Source organism: Melanerpes formicivorus, unplaced genomic scaffold (assembly GCF_026170545.1).
Source record: "Melanerpes formicivorus ecotype bairdi unplaced genomic scaffold, bMelFor1.0.p_v2 SCAF_6, whole genome shotgun sequence".
In the NCBI taxonomy this organism is placed as follows: domain Eukaryota; kingdom Metazoa; phylum Chordata; class Aves; order Piciformes; family Picidae; genus Melanerpes; species Melanerpes formicivorus.
Window position 1 is genome coordinate 12,580,347 of NW_027142358.1, and position 23,785 is coordinate 12,604,131.

Here is a 23,785-nt window from a genome sequence, read left to right on the forward strand (position 1 = left end):
AATATCTCCAGGAATGGTGCCCCAGCACTCCCCTAGGTAACTTGTCCCAGTGTTCCACTACTCTCATGGTAAAGAACTTGCTCCTAACATCCAAATTTGCTCAGAAGAAGATCCTAAACCCTTCTGGATATTTTTTCCTGGAATAACACTTAAGTGTATATATGCATTTTTAAAGATATGCATTTACATGCTATCTTTATACATACAAACACACATACACTTGAGTACATATAGTATGCAATGCCTGGCCTGGACCCTGATGCCATCCTCTGTTTCTGTGTCTCAGACTTCCTCAGTTCACTGGTTTTCCATGAGTTTGTGGGTTTTCTTTTCCAGATGTTGCTCATATGTGGGTCGCCGAGGAGGTGGCCCTCAGGCTATATCCATTGGAAAGAACTGTGACAAATTTGGTATTGTGGCTCATGAGCTGGGTCACGTGGTGGGATTTTGGCACGAGCACACACGACCTGACAGGGACCAGCATGTCACAATCATCAGAGAGAACATCCAGCAAGGTAAAATAACACTTCAGGTTATTCCACCTGGCTTTTGGGTGGGTGGAAAACTTCCTGCTGGACTTAGAGAAAACCTGAATGGTCTGTGAGCTGAAATGAAGAGGAAATATTGCTAGCCCTTACCTCGAATAAGGGTCAAGATAGCTGGATGAATTTTGAATGTCTAGCTGAAACTGCTAGAATGTAAGAGTATATCCTTTTCATTCTAGGCTCCCAGAAATAGGGGGAGTCTGTGTTGTGGGATTTTTTTTTTTGGTGGTGGTGGTGTTTTTTGTGGTGGTGGGTTTTTTAAGTAATAGGTTTCTTCTTTCTTCTTTGTGTTTGGCATCACAGGTCAAGAGTACAACTTTTTAAAGATGGAAGCTGGGGAAGTGAACTCACTGGGAGAGACTTATGACTTTGACAGCATCATGCACTATGCTAGGAACACATTTTCCAGGTGATAATCCAAGGTCACATGTCCTTAGGGCTATTTTCAGTAGTTGTGGTTGACTCTGGGGGATACATGGAACCCAGGAGACCTGTGATCTATTGCAGAGGTATATGGCAGTTACAGTGAGCTCCTCTGCATTGCAAAACTTGAGCAATATTTGAGAAAAAGCAAAAAAGATGAAGGAAGATGAGCTCCTGGTTTCCCCTTCCCACTCTTTTCACCCAGTGCTGATAATCTCAGAGGCATCCAAAGCAATGTTACCATGTTTAGCAACCTTCCCAGGCAGCAGGGGGGTGTGTGTGCATGTCTGCCCACATGCAAGAAGCGTAATACTAAAATTGTCTTTGAATTTTTTGGTGGTCCAGCTTGTGCTTAAGATTCACAATGCAAAAGCTCAGAATCCTTAGCAACTTTGCCGAGGGAGAATTTAAGCTCAAGCTCATTAATTACTTGTGTATTCTTCTGAACATTCATGCCCATGCTTTAGATCAGGGTCTCTGCAGCTCTGTGATTCTGTTTGACTAGGTTCTTCATAGAGTTTTCAGTCCTGTTCCTGTCTCAACTAACTGGGCAGTTTCTGTGTAGGCTGTTTGCCTTTGACTCTCATCTCATCCCTCCAGAGGGAACCCATTTTCTGATCAGACAGCTCTACTGGATAGAGAGGTGAAATGAACATAGTTACTTATTTCCTGGATTTGGTGTGAGAGTTACTGGATGACCACCTTGATTTTGTGGCATTAGTTGAAGTTGTTGTTATTTTTTTTCCCCAGAAATCCAGTTGTTGCTCCCTCCTAAGAGCTTTCCTTCACTGCGTATCAGGAGTAATGGGGATGAGAGGCAGAGCACAAATATTCACACTCTTGAGAACTTTATCTTGAAAAAATTAAAGGTGTCTTTGAGGCTTTTAAGTTTTTTATTTTTGTCCCCAGTTGTATGGAAGTGCCAAGCCTAGCCTATTATTTTTGTGCTTTTATTTCTTCTAATCAACCAGGGGAAAATTATAAAAGTTGCCGAAATGCTGCTTGTACTGGCAGGAGGAGATGGTGGCTGGACAAGGGAGCTTTGCAGCCTTTAGAGATTTCTTTGGTTCAGATACCCAAAGCAAATAGTTTTTCTTCCCTCGAGGCATCTGCTGGACCCTTCCAGCATTTGCTAGCTCTAAATGGTTAGAATTGTCTTGCACAAAAGCAGGATTAAGTTATTACTGCTATTTATATTGTGGATGCCTTTGAGTTTGTGTCTCTTGAAAACCAGGGTCCTTCAGAACACTGCTGGGCCAAAAAGGGATAAAAATGGCAAGAGTCCTTCTAAATTTAAATTGGTGCTTAATAGGATTTTTAAAGTCTGTTTTCTTTAAGCTCTTTGTCTCTGTGACCCACCCTCACCCCAGTAGCAGTCTTTGTGCAGTAATTGAACTGAGCACTAAGTGCCTCTGTGGGCTGATTGTGCTCTCACTGTAAACAGGCCATGCTGGGAACAGGCTCTCAGTTTAGCAAGACCTGTCGACATCTTCTCTCCTAAGGAAACGATGCTTACCTCAGTTAATCAGCAGAGATTTGAGTGCACGTATGTCTCCTTCCCATCTTACTGAGTTTTGCAAGTACTGGCCAAATACAACCCAAACTGACAAAACCACAGAACTTGTGAAGATACTATCTCCTGCAAATTTCATAAGAATCAGTGGCTAGGAATGAAAGAGGGCCTCTAGAAGACCCTGCAAGGGAAGAGCTGGAGTGGGTGCGTTAACACATTAGCAAACGCTGTAAAGTCCACACAGGAAAAGGATGGTATGAGCACCCCAGCAGTGGAGACAGGCTGTGTGAATGAGGAGGATGTGAAGCACTAAGAGCTGTGTCTCTGACTTGGTGTCTTGAAGCAATGTTTAGATGGCATTTAGCAAAGCATTATTGTTTGCAACTCTTGTGAATGTTGATGATAGCAAATTGAATGGTATTTGCTGTGGTCAAGTGCTGCTGCAAATCCTGGGCCCATTTTATCCTAAACTTTGTAGTTAGGACAGAAAGGGACAGTTTTTCTGAGACACAACCAGTCCTATCAGCGGACATTCTTTTCAGTAGTACTTTTGAAGATTACTGTATGAGTGACTCCTCGTTTTCAGTTCACAGCAGAACATATCTCTCATTTGTGTCTGTAGCTAGTAGAATCATAGAATGGTTTGGTTTGGAAGAGACGTCCAAAGGTCAACTAGTTCAACCCCCCTGTAGCGAGCAGGGACAATATAGGAACAGGAGGATGGCAAAAGAGATGTAGTGACAGCAGTAACAAGTTTTTACCATGGAAATTTCTGTTCTTGTCAGAAAGTTTCCTGCTTTGCAGAGTGTGACTGCAGGTTTTATTTCCTGGTGCATTCTTTACAGGCATGGCAGCAAATTACACTCAATGTTGCTGTCTCATCAAACTAATTCTTTTATAGCTATCAAGAAACTTAAACAGCAACTTAGCAAAAAAGAATATTTAAACCTCCACAGAAGAATTAATGAGTCACCTTAATTCACCAAGCTCTGCTACTAGACATGGCAGCATGGCTTGGGGTTACAAAATATGACCTCTATAAAACTCATGTTTGAATCAGGATGCAGGTAACACTGCCTTCATGTCAAGGGGCATCTTGAGGTGTTTGCAGGACAACATCCCAGTCCTGCACAAGGCACATACACATCCTCTACAGGTTTTATTGCATGAAGTACAGTTACTTTGTCTCTCCTCTGCAAATGGGGATGTAAAACCAGCACTGGGACAAAATGCAGCTGCCTGCAGCTGAGTGTTTAACTTGCCTTGGATATCTGCTGGCTTGAGTGGTATTTAAATGGCAGTATCTGTTGCCCTCAGATTGGAGGTGAATGTTCATTATTTCTTGAGTTCAGCTGATAATTTCACAATGTTTGCATGATGCTTTACAGATTCAGAGTACTATGTAGATGCTAATGATTCTTGAGAGTATCTCTTCTCAAGCTCTGTTGTTCTTGGCTGGTAGCAATGGTGGGTTGTTGCACTTGACTTAGGTAACTAGTTCATCTTCAGCTTATGACTGGACAGCAGGAGAAGGGGGCATCCAGGGTTCCTGGGTTCTTTTTCTACCTTTGGAAGGCGAATTTATGTATCTTATTCAAGATTGACTCTAGTGTTAAGAGTTCCTGAGCTGCTCTGTTTAATGATGCCTGCTTGATGTTTATTTATTGGTGAGACAAAGTATCACTGCTCTTAGAGAGACTTGCCAAATGTTCAGCTTAACATCCTAAGTCTTGTTAAGCAGATGATACTGGTGAACTGCACGGGAGTGCTGGAACCTGTGTGATTTAAGCCAGGAAGCCTCTCCTCTGTTCTGAGTTCCTCTGACTGGAAAATGAGAGGAACTATACTTAGTGCTTCCTGATTTGGAGCCACATTCAACAATGCATGTGAAGGGAGCACTAAATTCAGTCAGTGGAAAAAAGCAAAATTAGAAATCTTACTGCTGCAACCTTCTAGAAGAAAATGTGTTTGGCAGGTAACAAGGGTAATTTGAAAATGTGGGGGGGTTGCATTGTGTGAGTAATACCTTAGGTGTATGCTAGATGCAGAAGGCTGGGAGCTGTGAGTATACAGTTGTGAAGGCTGAAATGGGAAAGAGAATCAAAAGCATGCATGTGCAAGTGGTGGTTTCTCTATTAAATATTGTCATTCTTCTCTGGTGGAGCCTGGAGATCTGCAGAAAGTATTTCACTGGCCACAGAAGTATGTCCCTGCTAAATACCAAATTCTTCTGTAAACTCCTAGGAGGTTTGAACACTTACTGTGGACAAACAGACCTGTTTTGTATCTGTTCATGATATTTCTGGAATTGGAGGATTTATTTTTGATACATAGACTTAAATAAATTCAGCCTGAGGCATGCAGCTACCATGTAGAATGCCAGCCTGAATTTGTCAGTCAAAATTTGGTGGGCTCAACTCAAAGCTTGTAAGCACTGACTTTAGTGCCGATCAGGAATTTTCCTACCACTGGAAAAAAATCCCACATACAAGATCTGATTCCAGTTTTCAAAACAGATGAAATTCCTTCCACTCTCTTTCTTCAGTTTGAATATTTACAGATGATTTTCCCCACTCACTATGTTTAATAGAATTATGTTTTCCATTCAGTAATACTGACTGCATCTTTGGACAGCTGTGATCCAAATACTCTAGTTGCAATTTTTATTTAAAATAAAGCCAATGCAACGAAACCCTCTTAAACTCCTTCCTAAGGCTCTGAACAGCCCAAAGAACAGAATTACTTGTATACTTAAAGCTTAACTCATACTTGAAGAATCTGGTGTCTGGACTAGGCAGCATGAAAATTGTTGCTTTTGCCCTGATTTCCCATCAGACTCTACTGACAGTTGTATCCTGTCCTTCAGAAAGAAAAATCTACCTCATTGAGCTGATGCTGAAGCTTCAAGCTCACTGTTAGCTTTGGCACCTCCAAGACTGTTAAGTACTCAGGGGTGCAATGAAATGGTTCCTGTCAACTGGACAGCCTGGCCATGACAGTTTGGACTTTACCAACCTGAAGTTCAGATTTCTGATTCCTTACTCCTGCTTTATTATGGCAGTCCTAATGCTGCCTTGGGGTCTCTCTTGCATGCAGGCTCTTGCTTGGATGCACAGACTTCGCATTTTGATGGAAGTGAAGCCTGAGTTTAAATCCTTTATTGAGCTCAGAAGTGCAGTAGAGAGCTCCTGAATATGAACTGTCACATGGGAAAAATAGTAGTGAGGTAAAGGAGGCAGAGACAAGTGAAGTTGTTAGCTTGGAAACTCATGCAGAACAAAGGTGGAGCACTAGATCTTTTTGTCTTATCTGTGGCAACTTCAGTCACTGACAGCCCAAACCTATCTACTGCTGAACAAATGTCCCTTCCCTCTGCTCCTTTGGCTTAAGTGTCTAACCTGTGCTCCTACTGACCCAGATGTGCCATGAATCTTCTGCAGGAATGTTTATTTGCCTTTTCACATTTATGCCAAGGAATGTGCCTACACTCAAAGAGAGGCAGCAGCAACTTTGATATATCAAAAGAGGAATTTACTGGCTTGGCAGACTTGCCTTGCTATGTGCTGTAGTGAGAAGGCCACCACCTTAAGATGTGCAGTTTTGACAATGTGCATTACTCTTGCTTGTTAGCATGGGATACATGGCCATGGGATGGTATGAGAGGCCTGCCAGGATGAAGGGTGACTTCCTGTGCATTATGTCACTTTCCCTACTTCACTGTTTCTTGTTTCTTTCTTCTTCCCTTTAGAGGGGTATTCCTTGATACCATCCTTCCTCGTCGTGATGATAATGGTGTCCGGCCAACTATTGGTCAGCGTATTCGCCTGAGCCAGGGAGACATCGCTCAGGCAAGGAAGTTGTACAAATGCCCAGGTAAATATGGCTTGTGAAGGTGGCTACAGCTTTACTTTAGACTCATGGTTTACCTAGAATGTGTTGGAATTCAAGAGCACCTTAATGATCCATTTGATGAAAGATACTCAGGAAAGGTAGACCATCAAATGCTTCAGGCTGATGCAGTGGGAGAATTGAACTTGGCTGACATACCTCCTATTGGTACTTTGCCAATATTCCTGGTCAGCTTAAGGCTTCAGGTTGATTCATTGGAGGCTGTGTTCACAGAAAATTAAATTGATGTACAGAGTGGGGACTGAGAGTTAGCAAAGTGGCAGAGGGGATATCTGCTAGACTGGGGTCTCTACACATCAAACATCAAACTTCTGTCGAATTATTTACACAGTTGTCCCAGAGATGAACCTTAAGGAAAGTGTATCTCTGTGATTATGATGTATTGTACTGAGGTTTTGGAGGTAACGTGGAAGAAAGCTCAAAGATACTGATTTGGGAAACTGAGTGCTGGAAGCTGGTGCTTTAAATTGTTCAGGGGAGGACTGTTTTCCTCTGTGTGCTGCCAACGGAGTGGTAGACTGGGAAGAGCTTTGATAGAGAACCTATCTATGTATGTGTGACATACTAAACACTAATAGTCTGGGTCCTGCTTTATGTGGGGTCTGAAAAGATTGGCAAAAAGACCACTGGGGTCACAGATACAATTGGAAGACTAAATTTACCTCTTAGAACAAAAAGATCAGTTTAAAGTTGAGATGTTAAACAGTGAAAGTTTATGCAGCTGTTTTAGCTAAATAGGTTAATAGAGAAAACCATGTTTCAGAGAAGCAGTCTGCTGGACTTAAGGACAGATTGAATGAAAGTATATGAAGAGATGCTTGAAGCAAAGATGGCACCAAATCTGGTGCCTATGGCATGGACTGCAGAAACTGAGAAAAGAGATAAAATGGGAGGTATGATGCTTGGGGATAGAAAACTTAACAAGCTCTGCTGAATTTCTGCAGATAATGAAGTATCTGTGAGAAGATTCTGGAGAATGAAAGGGTTGCCCTAATTTTGAAGAATTACTGTAATGTTCATAATAATGCAGGAAGGAAAGAAAGTTCTTTTGCAAGCTTAGCCTAGGAGATCATCTAAATAGGTCATTCTGGTCAGCATATTTGTCCAGTTGAGAGAGGCTTTGACTGATCATAAACCTAATGTGATCATAAATGATTAATCCTCTTGGAATGTGCGTACCAAAGAGAGAGGGGAGAAGGTGAGAAAGAGGGATAAATTTTAGCAGTACAGAGAGTCACATTTTAAGTAAGTGGCTGGCTACCACTGCTCGGTGAACAATTCGTGCAGCCATGGAAAATGGTCAATAGCTGTTCTGCAAAACCTCTGCTTCTCCATACCCAGATACAGGTCAGTGAGTATGGGTTCTTCAAGGTCTGTGATGTTTGGGGGTGATTTCTTAGTTTATATTGAGTGGTGTAACTTTCCTAGGTGTGCTAGTTCTAAATAACTTTTTTTTTCTGCTTGTAATTTTCTCTAATTTGCATTTTGTTGAATATGATGGAGTTCTTGGAAAATTGTCTCATAGATTAATGTAGGGATTGGCTTGTTTGAATACTCATTAAAAAGAAAAGGATGCCTTGCACCATGTTTATTTTGTTTTGTTTTTATTGAATCAAACTTAGTCCGAGCAGGCTTTTCATTCTTATAGCTGGAAGCATCAACTACAGGTTTGGATGTCTTGAGGCAAGCTGAAAAGCCATTTTGGCCCGAGGTTAAAGCTAAAAAAAAAACAACTTTCTTTAAAGCAAGGACCCTTCTGAGTCTCAAGTTTTCCACTTGCAGAGTAGAACTTTCATACTTTTTAGGATTTTTCCACAAAGCTTTAGCAGAAGTTACTGCAGTTCAGAAAATATTTGTTGCCAGAATGATTAGAACTTTAGGCCTAACAAATTTTCTTCAAATATCTTTTGTTTTGGTTTAGGGTTGGGGGTTTTGTTTGGTTTTGTTTTTGGTTTTCTTGCTTTGCATTGGGATTTATTCACATGTTGCATTTGAAGAGAAGAGGTGCAGTATATTTAGTGAGGTTAACCTCTTCAGTTCCCATTCGCATCTGTAGCTTGAAAAGTTTTCCTCCTCTGCAAAATGCAAAGCACAGGAGTTCAGAACCAAAGGAATTCAATTTTGTGTTCAAGTAGGATCTGAATGAGACTTTAGGTCGAGGACAATGTTGTTCAGTAACCAAGCTGAGGACTTTTAGGTAAAATGCAATGTAATCCAGAGGTTGAATGGCAGATGTTTCCATTCTAGAAAGAGAGACTCCATCTGAGAACACCTGAGAAAATTCCCACAAAAAAGAGCTAGCCTGATGGAGGATGAGTTACAAGCACACCCTGGTACATGCCACAATGACTGCTGTGTCTATTGTAAGAGGCAGGGCTCTCCAACTCATTAGACTGGAGCTCTCATGGCTGCTACAGTTAGGGCTGGCTTAGTTTTTCCATTCTAAAGCCCTGCTGGTTTAAAATTCTTCTTAACTCCCCAAAGCTCATGCCTTCTGGGTTAAAGTTAGTACTAAGCCAGGTGAATCCAAAAGAAATTTGCTGAAGAAATTTCTGGAAGGCAAGATGCATTCTGCTACTTTAGTAGTAAATGCTAGATTTGGTGCTGCATGAGGATTTGGTGAATAGTCACCACAAAAGACTTTAAAACTGTGTGTCCTGCTGTCTTGTGCTATGCTAAAGGAAACGTGCCTGTGTAGCTTTGCTACTTGTGCAGGAATAGTTAAACTAAAAACTGAGAATGGTCCTGCCTTGTATCATCTCATCCCATTCTCTGTGCATTTTCAAAAGCATACCAACAACCAGCTGATGAGCAGTAAGTGTCTGTCACTCAGATACTTAATTTATGAATGATTTTGGAAGCATTCACCTTCTCTGCTTTTCACCTATTCCCTTCTAGCTGCTTGTGTGTGCAACAGCCTCCTCACCATGGGGGAAAACCACCTCAGATAATTTTTTTGGATCCCAGAAGTACCAAACACTAGTCTTACTGAACCTGTTGGCTTCTTTTCTACTGAATGGAGTACAGTTGTATTGCTTTTGCTGTGCTCTGCAAGCGATTGTGCTCTACACACAAATATGAATTGCTTATTGTTATCGTGCTTCCACCTGCATGTACAAGGAATCACTCTGCTCAACACTGAAAGGCCAGCCTCTCCCTATTTGAAGATACTAAACCTTTTAAATGGGACCAGTCTTTTCACCTCTATCTTCTGATCCACCCATCTAAATGTAATCATGGCTGAAAGATTAATGAGTGTGTGATAGCATCAGGCAGAGGAGCACCCCTGTCATTTCCATGAGAAAGGGAGACAGATGTTTGGCCTTCTTGGATCTTCCAAGTACTGCTGCCTAATGAGGGATTTTTGGGAGCTGCCTTACTGTCACTGAGGAAACCAAGTTGCAGGACAAGGGCAGCTTTATAACATCAGCAGGTTATGAAACTGGAAAAACAACTGGGTAAGCAGGCAAGCCAAGGTCCCTGCTCCATGTAATAGGTATTTGCATATGTTTAGTGAGCACTCTGACGGAAATTGGAGCTTCAATATTTGTGATCCTCTCACCTAGGCAGTCAGCTGCTCTGCAGATGTAAATGGTCACTCCTTGTTCCAGCTCAAAGGGCAGGAACTACAGTAGTCATGGCTTTCCCAGATGTTGGAAGCTGTAGTTCCCTAGTGGAGCATATGTGTGTGTATATTACTTTCTTCCAAAATGTCGCTCTGGGATCTACATTTCATCAACTGCACCAGGCCATGAAAACAGAGAAGGTGGAGAGCAGAGTGAAGTGCAGTGTTCATGTTTTATCCCTCACAGTGCTACAGCAGGGTAGATGCTGGACAGCCAAAGCATGAGGGCAGTGGGGCTTGCCCTGCTTTTGTTAGGACGTTTTAACTCAAAAAAAACTAAAACCATAACAATGGTAACTAAGGAGAACTTAATTGAGCAGCTTGTAATGAAGGAAAACAGATTTGCTAGCAGCAGTCCTGAGATTGTGAGGTGGGGTTCATATTTTGCGTTTGATTTGTGGATTAGATATTCCTCAGTAGGACTGCATCCTGAAAGTTACAGCATGTGGAGAGAAGATGATGGAAGAAGGGTGCTTCTTTGAAAGCTGTTTCCCCTATGCCCTTATGATCATATTCTATCCTAGTAATTCTGACAAATTTTGCATTACCTCTTTGGTCAGTGACCTTTGGCTAGTACCATGAATGAACATCCTTAGGGTACTAGCCACCAGCCTGCACACATGTGCAAATATTTTGGTAGATCATGATTTCTTCTAGAGGGTCACTCCCTCTTGCTGTGGGTTTTTTTCCCCTTTCCCACAGCTTGTGGAGACACCTTACAGGACTCAACAGGGAATTTCTCAGCTCCTGGCTTTCCAAATGGCTACCCCTCCTATTCCCACTGTGTCTGGAGGATCTCAGTGACCCCAGGCGAGAAGGTAGGTGCAACACCAGCACACGAGGTATTCTCTGCACTTGCCTTGCATGTAATTTTGCCTGTGATGACAGTGTTAGCAGCTGCCAAACAATATCTACACTCCTGGAGCGCATGAATGAAGCCTGGAAAGGCTTCTAAGCACCGTCACCGCCCTCTCAGAGATGGGCTCAGGAATATATAGTACTGAAGAGAGGAGAGAGAATGCTGGAGCAGACCTTCCTCACAGGTCTGAGTGGTGTGTTCATCTCTGAGCCTTCCTCTCAATGTAAGGCTGAACTCTGCTTGGACACTTCCTGCCACCCACTAACTCTGCCTGAGCTCACCTTTAAAAGTCAGGTCCTGGTCAGATGAGTTAGACAAGATGTGCCAGCAAAGCAGGGTCCCAAAAGGAGCCGAGGAGCCATGAATGACGTCAGTGGCCTGCCCCTGTCATACAGGCATAATGTCCCTGTCAGGAGACTCCTGCTCCCCACCTTGAAATGCTGAGCCCCATTGCGCATCAATCACCCACCCTGTCCACTTTATTCCCAGCTCCTTTTGTTTTATTGATCTTCCTGTGGAAATTAAATCTTTCCTTAATCCACTAACACCAGCCCTTCAGGCTTTTCATGCTGTACTAGGCTTCAAGAATGCACAGCCCAGCTTGGCAGCTCCTCGTCAGAGTGGCTTTGCTGAGGACCACCCTTGAGATGCACTTGAGACTCAGACGCAAACAAAGAGTTGCAGAGCTCACTCATTTTACAGCAGCTGTCTTCCTGTGGTACTTAGTTCAGCCACCTGCAAGCCCAGTCCTGTGCAGAGCTGAGCTCCTTGCCACCAGTGACAGGAACAGCTTTCACAGGGGCAGAGGTGCCAAGAGCCATCCTTGTTTGGAAACTATGGCACTGGGAGCTTTGCAGTGTAAATATTGTAAATTCTCCCTTCATCTCTCAGCCTCTTAGAAGAGCTGTATTGAATAGGACCCAGAACCCAAATGCTGAACCACTAATGTTTTAAAAAAAAAAAAAAAATCAATCAATTTTGTATTAAATGCTTCAACTCAACCTGTTTCATCAAATGCAGCAACTGGTACAAAGTAACATCATAGCACGGAGGCATCAGCTTAGAACAGATACTGGGTTTGTAGTATTCATCTGCACAGAAACAGATGAATCTCCTATTGCTGTCTGGAGTCAGAAAAACTGCAAAAGTGTGAACAAAATCAAGGACATCATTACAGACTGCACTCTGCACATCCAGCCAGGGCTTTGAGGGAAAATACCTATTTTAATCTAACAATGTTTCTGTGGCAGACTGTAGATGTGAACTAATACATGGGTCAAATGTTGCAGGGACAAGAAACGCTACAGAGTACACCTCATCAGTGACTTCCGTAGGCTGAGAGCAAAGCCTGTGTTCCATGTTACAGGGGAAGGAGACCAAAGAGATAACATTTTAATGCTGAGTTCTGCTCTAAAGCCACTGAACTCCGTTGCATCCATGTTGTGATAGTATGAGTGTTGTTGGCAGAATGAACTTGTCAGCAAAAAGCAGCTATTTCTTACAAGCACCATTTGCATAAGGGTATATAAATGTCTGTGTTTTGGGGCAGTGTGTTTCTCTATGGTGTCCACCTTAATCAAAACCTAAGATTACATTTTTAATTAAAAAAAAATTAGGCCTTTTTCCTAAGTAGCATTTTAGTAACTGAGGAGCAGTGGCTGTGCATTACAGAATGGGTTGTAAAGTGTTGTCTTCTGTTGTGTACTTCAGTGTTACATTACAATATCTTTCACAGCCTTTCCTTTTTTTTTGAGGAAAGCCCTTTAAAAAAATCCAGCCAACTGTCCAACTGTTTTTTCCTGTGTACTCGCTTAGGCAGCACTGCAGCACATGATCTGTAGGGCATCCTCTTTAAAATAGCCTCCTTCCCAAAGAGAAATGTGTACTCTCTCCTTTCAGATTATGTTAAACTTCACATCAATGGACCTATTTAAAAGTCGCCTTTGCTGGTATGATTATGTGGAGGTGCGTGATGGCTACTGGAGGAAGGCTCCATTACTGGGTGAGTAGTAGTAGTCATTTTATTGTAATGACATTTCATGTGTTCTTGATGCCCTGGGCAGGGTGTTGGTGGTGGTAACAAAGAGAAAACAGCCTACCTCTACCTGGAAGCAGCATGCATCTGGCCAGTGCATTGGCCATCTGCTAATGTCTCCAGAGATGTTGCTCTGATATATTCACACCAAATGATCCATGATCTCAGCTCTTTGGTAACAAAGACTATTCCTTCCTCTTCCAGCTTGAGAAGTGAGGCAGAGAGGGAAGTTAGTCAAAGGCATGGCTTGGACTGAAAATATGGCCTCTGGAGTTTTATTATTGCTTTTTCCTAAGACTAGGGTGGAACTGTCAGGTAATCAAAATGAAGTAGCCATACAGCTCCTGGCCCAAGGTTCTGCCATTATTTCCCAGGTATATGTGTTTGCAAATACACACAGTAGTCTGTACATTGAATATCTGTACTTCTAGCAGGAAACTTGATAGACCATGCTTAGGATATTAGACTGTGCAAGGGCTCTACTGTGTTCCCAAACCCAAAGGTCTCAAGGAGGTACAGCTCCTCTGTGTCCTCTCAGTTCTTCTGACTCCTACTTTCCTAATTGCAAGTCATCTTATCCTGAATGAGCAGTCAGGGATCCCACCTGCTTTGCTACTGGCTCTGAACCTGACTCCATGCCCTGACCTCAGTGCCCCAACATGTAGCTTGTTGCGCTGCATTAGGCAACCCCTTCTTCCTGAAAGGAAAGAAGCAACCAGGTTATGTAGCATCACCAGCCATGTTAGAGTTTCTGTGCCCCATGCTGCTGCATAAGACTGGTCTAGTCAGCATGGGGGCAGTGGGCTTAGGGAGGTCTGGGTACTCCTCTTGGCCTCACTGGAAATCCCAGCCCTGACACAAGGTGCTGAGGCTGAAGGTATGCTGCTCTCCAGAGAGTTCTGTGGACCTTCCTGTCAGAGCAGAACTGGCAGCCAGTTTTGCTGCTTCCTGCCTGTTTTGAGGTTGGCAACATTCATTGCTGCTTTCTGCTGCACGTGCCTCAGGTAACATTGCTCCAGCAGCTGCAACTTAGCTCCTCATTTTTTTTTTTTTTTCCTTCTGGGTAATTTGAAGGTATTTCAGAATCCAAGCATTTCCCTGTCCCTCTTCTGCAGGTGGACTCAGGAGTGTTTCCATCTGGAAGGAGATCTTGCATGAGTGGCCATGGCTCCTGCAAAGGGCTGAGTCCATGAAATTAGCTTGGAAAAGGCAGACAGACAGCAGTTTGGTGGGGGGGGGTGGGGAGGGGGATTAGTGTGAATTGTGAAAGTGTGGACTTCTCGTGTAGAGAAAAAAAATACATGTGTGCTGCATATTTTCCCAGGGAAGTGTGTGAAAACCCAGCCTTTAAATGTTGTATAACTTTTTATGAATGGGCCCTTTATCACACTCTGCAGAGCTTGCTCATTCTTGCTCCTCATCTGCTTTTCCTCTCCTCAACACCCTTATTAAACTCCAAGTATAAATCCAGGAGGCAGTTGCTCAGTGACCCAAGGGGAAGGAGCTTTGCAGTGCTGATACTGTTTGTTAGAGTGGAGTGGAGATTGGAGATGCTATTGGTACACTGCAGGGCCTGTCACGCTGCCCTAAAAGCTCTGTGCAGCTTGGGGACACACAGGCTTAGAACTGAGTATCCGAGTGAATCTGGAGTCTGAGATAATATTTGGATAGGTCACTCTACAAAAGGGAAATGTTGGTAGTTAAAGAGAATGTTGCTATTAAAGTTTGAAACTCGCCATATTTGCACTGACTCGCCATTTCACAGGGGCATAGCTCTTGCATCTTTGAAGAGGAATTATAGCCTTTCTGAGGCTGCCAAGTGCGTGCAGGTGGCTGACTGTGGGCAGGATCCCCTATCACCCTGAGGAACTGAATTAAGTATATAGCCCTGCTGACAGGAAAGTGTGCTTTCAGTGCATACTAGGTGCTTGCTCTGTTTTTCTGAGGAGCCTCTGACTGAGCAGGTAGCAGGGCATGAAATTAAGCTAGTTGTGGTTGTTTGTGCTGTAGACACCATCCACAGTTATTCTGTTTTGGAATTCATCTTGGTGGCAGGATTTGAGTATTTACCATTGCTAGCGCTCTTGATCTCTTTCTCTTGAAAGAGATAGAAAGCCTGCAGAGGCTTAAACAGGAAGAGTTGAGAGCAGAGGATGAGACATTTTCTCATCAGCACAGCCACATCCTGCTCTCAGATTGACTTAGACAGTCTTCTCTTGGGTGAAATGCTGAAGAAGATTCCAAGGCCTAGCAGGTAGAAAGAATGTTCCCTCATGTCATGTCTTTAGAAGGACAGGGAATGATTCTGCACACTTGCAGCTCATTTGCCCAATTACATGATCAAAATGAGCCCTTTTGAATTTACCAGCTGCTTCTGTCACTACTGGATTATGCTCCCAGCTGAAGAAAACTGTATTCACTTAATAATCAAAGTTCAAGTGAATTAAGGAAAGAGGGAAAGGCAACACAGATATTTGTTCAGAAGCACAAATGGTGCGAGTGCAAGGGTGTTTTACACAAGCACAGCTCCTTTGAGCACAGACTGTTTGCTGCATGGAGCCACAGGTGTGTGGTGTGCTGTGCTGTCAGTCAGCCAGGAGATCTTGATCATCTTTTTCCTGCCTTCTAGGTAGATTTTGTGGTGACAAGGTTCCTGAAGCAGTAATCTCCACGGACAGCAGGCTGTGGATCGAGTTCCGGAGCAGCAGTAACATCCTGGGCAAAGGCTTCTTTGCGGTCTATGAAGGTACAGCCCTTCCTTAGATAGAAGAAGTTTGTCACAATGCATGGAGCAGCCAGAACAGGATGGAGGGGTTCATGGGATTAGCAGAAGTTCACTATGTGATTAGATACAGACCCTGCTCTTGTTTTTATTGCAACTGGCAGGTTCAGCACACTGCCTTAGCAAACAAGGTACAGATCTTCCAATGAAATCACCACATATTTTGGGGGGGAGGACAGTATGGCATGCACAGAGCAATAGCTTCCATTCATGGGGCAGATTCTGTTTGCCCTAACCAGCTCCTGCAAGTAGCAGTGCTGAGGGGTTCCTTCGGTGGGTTGAAAATTCCCCCAACATTAAATTGCCAGACTAGCCTAGTTGGAAGCAAATGAAGCTGTATTTACAAGTAAAACTATAATCTACAATGAAATGCAATGAACATGCACAGAATATACAATATTTACAGGTATTTACAATTTATAAACAGTGTAGGAACCCCCCCTGGCCAAAAACCAGGGGAGCTAATAGCTTTCCCTTCCCTGCCCCCCTCCTTACTGCCCTGGACACAAAGGGACAAGAGAAAGAGCAGAGAATTGTTTTGTTGGGATACTCAGCCTAAACAAAGAACATAGCCAAGGTCAGTAAAGCCAAGCAGAAGCAAGTTAGTGTCTCCCAAAGTGAGGAAGCTGGAAAAAGAAAAAGCTAGCAACCAAAAGAAGAAAGAGAGAGACAACACACAACCAGCTTATGTTTGTAATCCATCCAATGGGACTGTTTAGAATGTATCATTATTTTCCTTTTTACACCCAAGGGTAATTATTTACATTCTACTACTTTCTGTACAAGATCTGTGGAAAATTTTCTAGGCACAGCCTAAAACTACCACAGTTCCTTCCAGTAATTTATCAGGCAAAGTTATTTTCAGATCATATATTTTGCAGCTTTTTTGTTGTTGTCCTTGTTTTTGTTGTTTGGTTGGGTTTTTTTCCTCAAATGTAAAGATTGTTCTTTGTTTTCTCCTTAGTGTGTTACACTTACAGAAGAGTAGAAAACAGAAGGTACTTTCAAAAGTTGCACGGCACTGGAATTCTGAAACTATTTCAGTGGAGGAGCAATACTGCCAAAGTCACTAACAAACAATTGTCATCCCTTCCCCATATATGCTTAATTTTTACAACAATTATTCTAATCTATATTAAAAGCCTTCATTGTTCTCTGGGAAACAGGCATTTTCTTGCAAACAGTGTTTTCTACAGTATTGAGATTGACTGTAGTGGTACTCACGTTGCATCATCTTCTTTCTCCAGCCATAGAAACAAACATGACATTGGAAGTGTCCAATATACTCATGAATAATGATACTAACAGAGGGAAAGGAAGAAAACAAGGGACTGTTGGGAAAGTGCAGATAAAATATATAAGGGATTCACAAGTGTGGGGATAGCAAATCTGTTTCACAGGAGAAATACCTCATTTCTGCAGGAATTGTTGCCCCAGAGACAGAGGTAGCTTGCCTGATTTTTTTTCAGTTTATTTTTTTCTCTGTCCTTACTGAGAAGCAGCTGTTGCCTGGACTCTGTGATTTGTAACACCCCTTTTATGGTAGTTTGTTGGAATTAGAAGTGATCAAAATAGTGTGTCTTTAATAGACAACTTACAGATATTTTTTATTTGTAACTTTTTTTTGTCTTGTTGCTTTGGTGGGTTCCTCAGCTTAATTCTTACAGTGGGTTATTCCCCAGTAATATCTGCTTTAATTTAAAAAGGAAACAAACTAACAAAAAACCCCCAACAACAACAACAAAGTGGTGAGAAATGTTTTTTTTGGGAAACAACTTCTCTGTTCTCAATTGTGCCTGTTCATTGTGTGTTCTTCATTGTGCATCATGCTTCATACTGCTAAATGGGATCAAAAGAAAAAACATTTACACTGGCTACATGCCAAAATCCCTTTGCAGAACCTTTTTTTTGTTGTTCTCTTGATAACTTTCCTGTTGATTTATAAATTACTTCTAAAGGTCCAGTAAACATGAGCAATACTTGCTTAACTTGGCTTTTGAGAAGAGCAAATGAAAGTCGAATGAAACTGTCCTTATAGTTCAGTTGTACCGTTCCTTCATCAGATTCAAGATGGGAAGGTGCTGGTGGTTTTGCCTTACACTCTGCTGGCAGCCCAGAATTTGACATTGTTACTGCTTTCCGAGGCTACATCAGCAGATGCTCTTTCCATTTTGCAGAAAGGCTCTTCCAGTATACTGGGGCTCAGATGAATTTCAGTGTGAACTACTGCAGTGGATAGCTGGCTGACAGGTTCATGGCTGTTGCGGGGGGAATAAGTCAGTTCTCTGCTCTTGTAGGGCGAGGGAGACTCTTCTCTCTAGTACCTCTTGTAGCTCTGAGTATATGATCTCAAACTGCAATCTAAATTGTGCTCTGCAGGTGAATTTTGAGCACAACTATTTGGTGGTGCTTTATCACTCATTCCCTAGGAAAGAAGTTAGCACTGTCCTAGTGAAGTGGTGCTTTTAGCTACATCACAGTTAAACATTAGCAGCTTAGGAAGCAAAATCAATATTACCCAATGTAAGCAATGTCCAGGACAGTACAGGGAGACCCGGATCTAAATTTCAAATGCAATGCATTGTGGGGAGACCTTAAGGATGAAGACTGTTGATAGCTGGCAGGTATCAACCTGCAGTGGCATCTCTCTTGTACTTACTGTCAGTGTTTTTTGTTTGCTTGACTTGTACACACCAGAACATTCATATTCCTTCTGCAGATGTGTGTTGTTCATCATGGGATTACAGGTTTTAGCCTGTGATCTTACTCTCATTTGTGACATAATCTTGAAGGTGATTACACAGAAATGCTATTGTCTTTGTTTAAACTAGATTTTCATTACATTTGCTTTTCTTGGTCTCTAAACTTGTTCATTCTTGTGTTTAGCATAAATCTTATTTTTTTTCCAAGCGCAGCAGTCAGCCTGATGGTCTCCTGGTGAACAGCTCAAGTCACGCTTGTTAATATTGCCATCGTGTGGCCAGATGAAATTTGCAAATGGTTTTTATTTGTTTGGGTTTTTTTGGCCAACTTTTCTTGGTCTTCAGTTCTGTTAGCAGGTTTTAAGCGGTTATGATGGTGACCAAGATTGTAAAACACACCATAAAAGTTCACCTCCTAAGAAGTTTTGCGCAGCAATACAGGGTACACAGTCACTGGGACATAATGCTATGTGTATAAAGACTTCCATGACTCTATATGTTGCCTTTGTGTAATAAGTGATGCTGACACAGATTTGAATGAGGAAGAAGGCTATGTATGGAGCAAGCTTTTCCTAAGGTTTTGCTGTTTGTTTTTTATGAAGCTATTTGTGGTGGAGAAATTCACAAAGATACTGGCCAGATCCAGTCTCCCAATTACCCAGATGACTACAGACCTTCCAAAGAGTGCATCTGGAAGATCACAGTTTCTGAGGGCTTTCATATAGGAATAACATTCCAAGCCTTTGAGGTGAGAAAGGGCATTGTATCTTATACTATGGGTATTGTTTTGCCTCTGTAGAGTCTTTAAGAAGTGATGTAAATAATAATGTAGAATATCTATATATCTTTCTTTTTACTATTTCACAAGATCATTTCTCCTTCCCAGAGTTTTGCTCAAGATTTTGAGACTAAGCTTTAAATATGATGAGTTTTCAAAAACTCTCAACAAAGAGAATTAGAAGAGCCCCAAAATTGTTTATGTTTTTAAGTAGGGATTCATGAGTCCTTAGAGTTTCACTCTGGTCAAATGAAATTGAATGGTCATAATCCAGGCAAGAAAAACTCCTGTTGGTGTGACTGGGGCTTGGCAGTTTGCAAGATGTTTGTGGACTCTCCAAAGGAATAGAATGTTTGCCTCTGCCAGACAGGCTTTGAAAAGCTTTGAAAGTGGTTTTCTCTGACTGGCTATAGGATGTCTTGCACTCTTAGCTAGGTGCCCAGTGACCTGTTTCTGCCTATTGATGTATAACTCAGAGACAGGAGTGGACAGGACCCGGATAAGTGTATAAATCCCATCCATGTAACTGGCTCCTCTGGCTTTGAACACTTACTGGTTTTGTTCTGGAAAGGGCTGACAGCACTATCTCCTAGCTGTGACACCACAGCTGTTCTTTGAAACTTTTGCTTTTAATTGTTCTGCTCTGTTCCCTACAGTTCATAGCTTGAAATAACAATAGAAATGAGATGTGCTGGGGCTTGAATGTAATTTCATCTGCAGGATTGCTCAGTGCCTGCCATGAGGCAAGTACCTAGCTGTGACCAGATGTTTGGATGCTCCTTCAGAAGCTGATCTCTGGACAGAATCTAACTGGGTATCTAGCCCGACTCACAGCACTCATACTAGTGAGCTACAGGCACACCCTTTTCCCATTGCAGATTGAGTGGCATGACACATGTTCTTATGACTACCTGGAGATCCGAGATGGCCTCACTGCATACAGCCCCTTGATTGGTCACTTCTGTGGCTACGAGAAGCCGGAAGATATCAAATCCAGCTCAAATAAAGTATGGATGAAGTTTGCATCTGATGCAACCATCAATAAAGCAGGCTTTGCAGCAAATTTTTTTAAAGGTATGTGATCTAGTACCTCTCAAGGTCAAAGTTTGGGAACATTTATCTGTTACCCTTCTTCCATCCCAAAGCGATCAGTTACGTTTGTATCTTCTTGTGATTAAGAGCTGTTAGGCTTGTCTGTACAACCACCACTATCAAGTTTGTATACAAATTGCTTTCAGAGTGTAGAGGGGTTTGATGCTTAGGCATGAGCGTCTTCTCCATGATTAAGACAGAAAGCAAACCTACTGGGTCAGTATCAGCATAGGTGCTAACACCTTGTGTTGTGCAAGTGGATAGAATGTGACCTCCATGTACCCATGCCAGGGGATGTGGACATTTTCAAAGGAGGTACTGGTACTGCACAAAGAGTGTTAAAAATAACTTTCTGTTTATGTTTTATCCCCCAAAAATGGAGAGAATGCAGATTTGAATGCAAGTAGACTCATAGGGAAAATTTCTGAGTGCTTGAGAAGTGCTAAGATCCTCTTCAGGAAGATGTGAATAAGACTAAGATTTTTCTTGGCAGGTGGACCTGAGACATGGTCCTTTACCAGCATCCTGGTAACTCGATATAAGCAAGAACATTTGGGAAAATACCTGTGGAGCTGTAAGGTCATGTTTCCCTCAGGTTCAATGACATTTGTACAGAAATAATAGCTACAATGCCAATATTTGGATTGCATAAGACCAGTATTTATTTCTACTTCAATTTTTGTCATGTGTTAAGGGTGTCTCAGTTCATTTGAATCTGCCAAATTAGAGGACAATGCAGTGTGCATTCAAGTTCATTTCACAAGCTCAGTAAGAAATAAACCTAACTTGATAAGGTTCAATCCCTGTTCTTCAGGCTAGTCTATTGTGTGAGTTGGCATCCATTCAATTCATAAGATTTTGTAACCTACAACCAGTAATTCTTCATCTGTGCACTTGTGCATACAAAAACAACAACAAAAAAACCCAACCCCCAAACACACACACACACAAAAAGGCACCAAGGGAGAAACCATCAGCAACAGAAAAAGAAAATAATTATTTAATAAAGTTTGATTCAGAGTACATTATGCAGTGAAGTTGAGAGATTCTAATAGACCGTGACAAAAGGTGGTGGCAAGATCATTGGCAAATATTGTGATATTTAATTCCAGTCCCTGACAAGAGCAAGTGCAGGGTCCTGCATCTGGGTCGAGGCAATCCCAGGCACAAATACAGGCTGGGCAGTGACTGGCTGGAAAGCAGCCCTGAGGAGAGAGACTTGGGGGTGCTGGTGGACGAGAAGCTCAACATGAGCTCTCAATGTGCACTTGCAGCCTGCAAAGCCAATCAGATCCTAGGCTACATCAAGAGAAGTGTGGCCAGCAGGTCAAGGGAGGTGATTCTCCCCCTCTACTCAGCTCTGGTGAGACCTCACCTGGAGTACTGCGTCCAGTTCTGGAGCCCCTATTGCAAGCAGGATATGGACGTGTTGGAACATGTCCAGAGAAGGGTCATGAGGATGATCAGATGGCTGGAGCACCTCTCCTATGAGGACAGACTGAAAGAGTTGGGGCTGTTCAGTCTGGAGTTTTCTCCAGGTCTCCAAGGTGACCTAATTGTGGCCTTCCAGTATCTGAAGGGGTCCTACAAGAAGGCTGGGGAGGGACTTCTCAGGATCTCAGGTAGTGATAGGACTAGGGGGAATGGAATGAAGCTGAAGGTGGAGAGGAAGTTCTTCACCATGAGTGTGGTGAAGCCCTGGAATGGGTTGTCCAGGGAGTTGGTTGAGGCCCCGTTCCTGGAGGTGTTTAAGACCAGGCTGGATAAGGCTCTGGCCAGCCTGATGTAGTGTGGGGTGTCCCTGCCCGTGGCAGGGGGGTTGGAACTAGATGATGCTTGTGGTCCCTTCCAACCCTGACTGATACTATGATACTATGAAATCTCACAGTGCCTAGACTTCCTTGGTTAAATTTCTCAGATTCCATGAAGTCACAGAGATTGCTTCCTAAAGGCCTCTGTCAGGCATTGATAGTGCAAGACTGGCAGAAATGTCTTCCTGAGTTTAACAGCAAGTCACCCTGTAGAATCTGAGGCTCTCTTACAAGTTTGTCGGCAAAGAAAGTTACACGATGGGTTTTGATGACCATAGGAATTACAGCTTCTCAACCCTCAAGCAGGTGATTTAGTAGCCAGATTAAAAACTATTGACTCTGTACTCAGGCATGGAGCAGCAAAGACTTTCTTTACTTTACTTTCTTCATAGCAAATCCACAAACAGAAACCAGGAAATAAAATGTGTTTGGACTGAAACTGTTGCAGTGGGAGGTTCTTGCCTGAGGGAAGGCTTTGTAGGAAGACAGTGTTATCAACAGAAGAAAATAGAATATTTCAGTTAAAGAGGAGGAAGGAACAAAAAGTGTGAAACAGCACAGGTAACACCAAAGTCAGAGGAAGAGAAGGTGCAGGTACTTCATGGCAGAGGAAATAGTCCCTGCAGCCTGTGGAGGAGCCATGCTGGAGCATGGGGAAAGTATGAGTCATGTACTGACTGTAGTTTCCAGCTGTCTGGAATAATGTTGAGCCTGGGAAAGGGGGGTAGAATTATGTTTTACCTAAGTGTTTTAACATTTCCTGCCTTTTAAGTATCTTTGGGTTGTTTCCTTGTTTGGTTAGTTGGTTTGGGGTGGGGTTTTTTTGTTTGTTTGGTGTTTTGTTTTTTTTTTTTTTGTTTTTTTTTTTTTCATTTTTGCTTCCTAGTATCCAGATCAGAACTCAAATAATCATATTATTTGGCCATAAATTCTTCAAAGTCGACTCTGTTTTGTCCATGACAGTAATTGGTAGGTAGTTTCCCTGTCTCAGCCCAGAAGATTTCTTGCTTCTGTTCTTCCTATTTTCTTCCCCATTCCATTGGAAGAGGGCGCCTGGGAGTGAGCAAGCAGCTGAATGGGAGTTTGGCTGCTAACTGAGGCCAACCCCCCATGACCATGCTAACAAAACCACCTATTAAAGGATGCACATGTAATCAGAAGCCAGGGTAGGAAGCCAGTACATCTGGATGTCTATATATTAAAATGTCAGTTCAAGCTGTTGACACTTGATTGGAAGAATGTAACTTCAGAGTCTAGGGTATCAAGACATCATGAGTCTATGAAAATTAAGAACTACTTGCACATTCTGCCAGCTTCTTTGCTGCACCTGACTGGAAACTGGCCAATGTGGTCCCCATTCACAAGAAGGGTCGGATGGAGGAACCTGGAAACTACAGGCCAGTAAGCCTGACCTCAGTGCCAGGGAAAATGATGGAGCAGATTATCCTGGCGGCAGTAAATGCGCACCTGAAGGATGACCAAGGGCTCAGGTCCAGCCAACATGGATTTAGGAGGGACAGGTCCTGCCTCTCCAACCTGATCTCCTTCTATGATCAGGTGACCCGACTGGTGGATGTGGGGAGGCCTGTGGATGTGGTTTACCTGGACTTCAGCAAGGCCTTTGACACCGTCCCCCACAGCAAACTGCTGTCTAAGCTGTCAGCTCGTGGCTTGGACTGCAACACTCTGTGCTGGGTTAGGAACTGGCTGG

General features: G+C 42.7%; 1 protein-coding gene across 1 annotated transcript in view; it reads left to right on the top strand.

The window, feature by feature from the left end:
* The window catches only part of TLL2 (tolloid like 2), a 91,216-nt gene that overhangs the window by 55,411 nt on the left and 12,020 nt on the right, over positions 1-23,785 (top strand). Inside the window, exons 6-13 of the mRNA XM_068139756.1 lie at positions 337-515; positions 849-954; positions 6,230-6,354; positions 10,718-10,833; positions 12,774-12,876; positions 15,539-15,655; positions 18,996-19,141; positions 20,050-20,245. Of these exons, the coding sequence (XP_067995857.1) occupies positions 337-515; positions 849-954; positions 6,230-6,354; positions 10,718-10,833; positions 12,774-12,876; positions 15,539-15,655; positions 18,996-19,141; positions 20,050-20,245 (1,088 nt within the window). The remainder of the gene's footprint in view (positions 1-336; positions 516-848; positions 955-6,229; positions 6,355-10,717; positions 10,834-12,773; positions 12,877-15,538; positions 15,656-18,995; positions 19,142-20,049; positions 20,246-23,785) is intronic.